Raw genomic sequence first — 3,217 nt, forward strand, 5'->3', positions numbered from 1 at the left:
CAACAGCACTGTTGGCGGTCGTTGTTAACCCGGGCCTCGACCGATCCGGTATGGAAATCGTTTTAGTGATTCGCATATTTGATTTAGCTAAACGTTTTACGCCGGATGCCCTTCCTGACGCAACCCTCACCATTTATCCAGGCTTGGGACCGGCACTATAAACACGGCTTTGTGTACCCTAGTGGCTGGCTTTGCATACGTATCACTGAATTTCAAAAACTCAACTTTCTCAACTCTACTCTACTTTCAAAAAATGCATTACCAACATCAAGACCTGTTGATCTGCTAAACATCGGTTTTGTATGACATAAAATTGACAGTTTTAAACCTTCAATTGAACCCATAACAACATACACTATATTTTAATAGTACAGAAATATATATTATGGCAACAAATAAACAGTAGTAACGTGAGACTAAGGAAAGTGAAAGAGGAAAACAAAAACTCTGTGGTTTTCTAAATGTTCTCAGTCAATATCCTATTTCAGACAGGGTCAGACACTTGCTGTATTGAATTGTAATATCTTGAACTTCCATTAACGGTGAGATGCAATCTTTTCTGATATATAGGCAAAACGTCACTGTCACCAAGGAAGCACATAGACAAAAAACAAAGACAAAACAGGCTCTTTTCCTTGGCAGTCCTTATGAGCAGATGGGAAGACCCAATGGCTTTTCACTAAAACTTTGAATGTGTGTGCCATCAGTGGAGTAGTGCATCACTCAACCTCAGATATTCCACAGAGCACAGAGGGTTAGTTGAAGGTACTGGGAAGTGGGATTGTTCTGAGAATGACCCCAAAGTCAAACGTCTCACGTCATAGAAGCAAGTGTGCAGGCCCTGTTAGAATGCATCAGTCAGCAGAGCAAATAAAAGACTCTTTTGACTCATGGAGTGCTCCCTCTCTTGACCTTGTATTTGGCAGTGCGTGCTGGTACAAGCGTCACTTGCCAGCTATTGACTGCCACACTAAAGTGAGTGACGACATTTTGTCCACTTGATTACTGTCTTTCCTGATAATGACACTGTGAATGTGGAACATATTATAAAGCAAGTTCATGCGCATCCATGTCAGTCACTTCCTCTTGAACTGTGAGAAAGAAGGACTGGATTTATGACAGTCCATTCAAATGAAGCTTCAGAAACATTTATGTACAAAGCATATAAGCTAGTCTTTAGTACCCCGACTCAATTGGTTATTCAGAGAGATAAAAAAAAAGAAGACAACTGTCCAAGCGACCTCAATTGCATGAAAACTTGCAATTAGTGAATGAAATAGCAATCAAAAAATTGCCATCTTGTCTATTTAGTAATCAAAACTTTCTCTGATCTTTCACACCCCTCATTATTTAGTAGAGAAAGGACTTACACCTTATAGAAACAATGGTAGAGCTAAAAATAAATGTTACTCCCATACACTCTAGACAATTTGTGATTTAAAATTAAAATTCTGTATTTTAAAACAATTGATTGTTGCTACTTTGTTTAAAAAATATCTTATAGAATTGTGACTGTTATCCAACTCCTACTTTCTAATATTGTATAATAAACTTCGGGCGGTTCAGACAGCACAGTTGCCATGATCTTTTTTCCGTCAGACTAACACTTTTCTTGTAGGTCAATGGAGTCACCAAAGGGCTCGTTTACTAAGCTGGTTCAGTCTGTGTCAGTGCCTCTGTAAACTGCACATACTAAGTCTCTCTCTTCTTCAAAGTTCAATTTTATAGTTTTAGCAGCTTTGAAAGAAATCCTAATAGTGCCACTGTCAATATTCTGACTCAAGGCTGCTGTAGGATTGTTGCAGTGGTTAAAGGTCAGCTGACCAACTTCATTTACAAAATGACCACAATGTTCCATGTTTCCTTCTTTCGGGAAAGCACAGGCATATCCCAAGATGACATTGCAAGGACACACAAGGTTTAAATTATGACAGAGTTTCTCATGGATCGTGAGGCCGCATTTTCAAACATGGAGTGGTCAGTGTCCAAACCTCAACCACATAAAACATCTTGTGGCACTTCAGATGGAGACTAAATACAGCAATCTGACTATTAATTTGACATTAATTTTCAACAAAAGATCTTTTAACACTCAGTATGTTTTACAACAAATATAGAAGCAGATTTTTAAAAATACAAATAAAATACATTTATGTCTCTGAAAAAACAATAAAATACATACTCCTTTAACATAACAGCTTTGTGAAAAGTTTCATAGTTTCTTTTGACATTCGTTTTGTGTTGGATTTATTAAATTTGGTTATTCTTTTCTGTTCTTAAAACCATCACCAGACAACACAGCTAAATTTCCAGAAATACCAGTCAAAATGCTAACGTTAGCCGCAAACAACTACAGTTCCCTTTAAATGGCTTCATTATTGTGTACTCTTGTTTAAGTGAAAGCTACTGCAGTTAGTGTCTGTGGTTGACGCACAGATTCGCTTTACTCTTATAAAACCAATATTTTAAGTTACCACGTCAAAACGTACAGTTACAGTAAATGTAAGTTATGTTAAATTGTCCTTAAGTTAGCTTAGCTACAGTGCTGAGCTTTTAAACAAACAAACCTCGAACAGGGTTTGTGACAACCTTTGCTTCACTTGCCACGACACAAACGATTATACGTATTTTACGTGTAAAGGATAGTGACATGTCAACGATTATTTTCTACGGCTGTTTGTGAGTTAAAACTTGTTTCAAACGAACAGCGACTTTAACAAGCTAATGCTAACCCCTGCTCTGCAGCTGTTTCCGGAAACTAGTCCGAGACCATTCGGTCATTGCGAGCCCATTAAAATACATTTCCTGCATGGAATTGAAATCGATAACAAAAAAAGATACATACCAACTCATTTTGAGTTAACGTCTGTCCGGTTTCAGTCTGTTGTTTTATTATTATCCGAGGACCTCATTCCTTTCCACCATTCAACAGATAGACATAAACAGGAAGTCCGGCAACGAGACACTAGTGTTTCCTTTACAGAACTTTTATTTTTATATTCAATTTAAAAAAACATATTAAATAATAAAAACACAAATTTTAGTTACAGTATTGGGCAGGTGATTCAACATTAGTGAAAATGATTGCAAGTCAAATTGATCTATGTTTTGTAAGCAACATACCTTTTAATATTTTGCTCATATATATATATACATATATATACACACACACACACACACACCTTTTGTATGAATCCATAGGCTGGTTAGGACTTAC

At 36.9% G+C, this 3,217-nt stretch overlaps 1 protein-coding gene across 3 annotated transcripts in view; it reads right to left on the reverse strand.

The window, feature by feature from the left end:
• The window catches only part of LOC103398903 (bridging integrator 3-like), a 17,120-nt gene extending 14,153 nt beyond the window's left edge, over positions 1-2,967 (reverse strand). For all 3 annotated transcript variants that reach the window (XM_008337656.3, XM_008337657.3, XM_025053875.1), the window contains exon 1: positions 2,846-2,967. In XM_008337656.3, the coding sequence (XP_008335878.1) occupies positions 2,846-2,853 (8 nt within the window). In that variant the 5' untranslated portion in view covers positions 2,854-2,967. The remainder of the gene's footprint in view (positions 1-2,845) is intronic.
• Between the last annotated feature and the right edge of the window lie 250 nt (positions 2,968-3,217).

The sequence above is a fragment of the Cynoglossus semilaevis genome, unplaced genomic scaffold (genome assembly GCF_000523025.1).
Source record: "Cynoglossus semilaevis isolate Cse_v1.0 unplaced genomic scaffold, Cse_v1.0 scaffold1523, whole genome shotgun sequence".
NCBI classification, from domain to species: Eukaryota; Metazoa; Chordata; class Actinopteri; order Pleuronectiformes; family Cynoglossidae; genus Cynoglossus; species Cynoglossus semilaevis.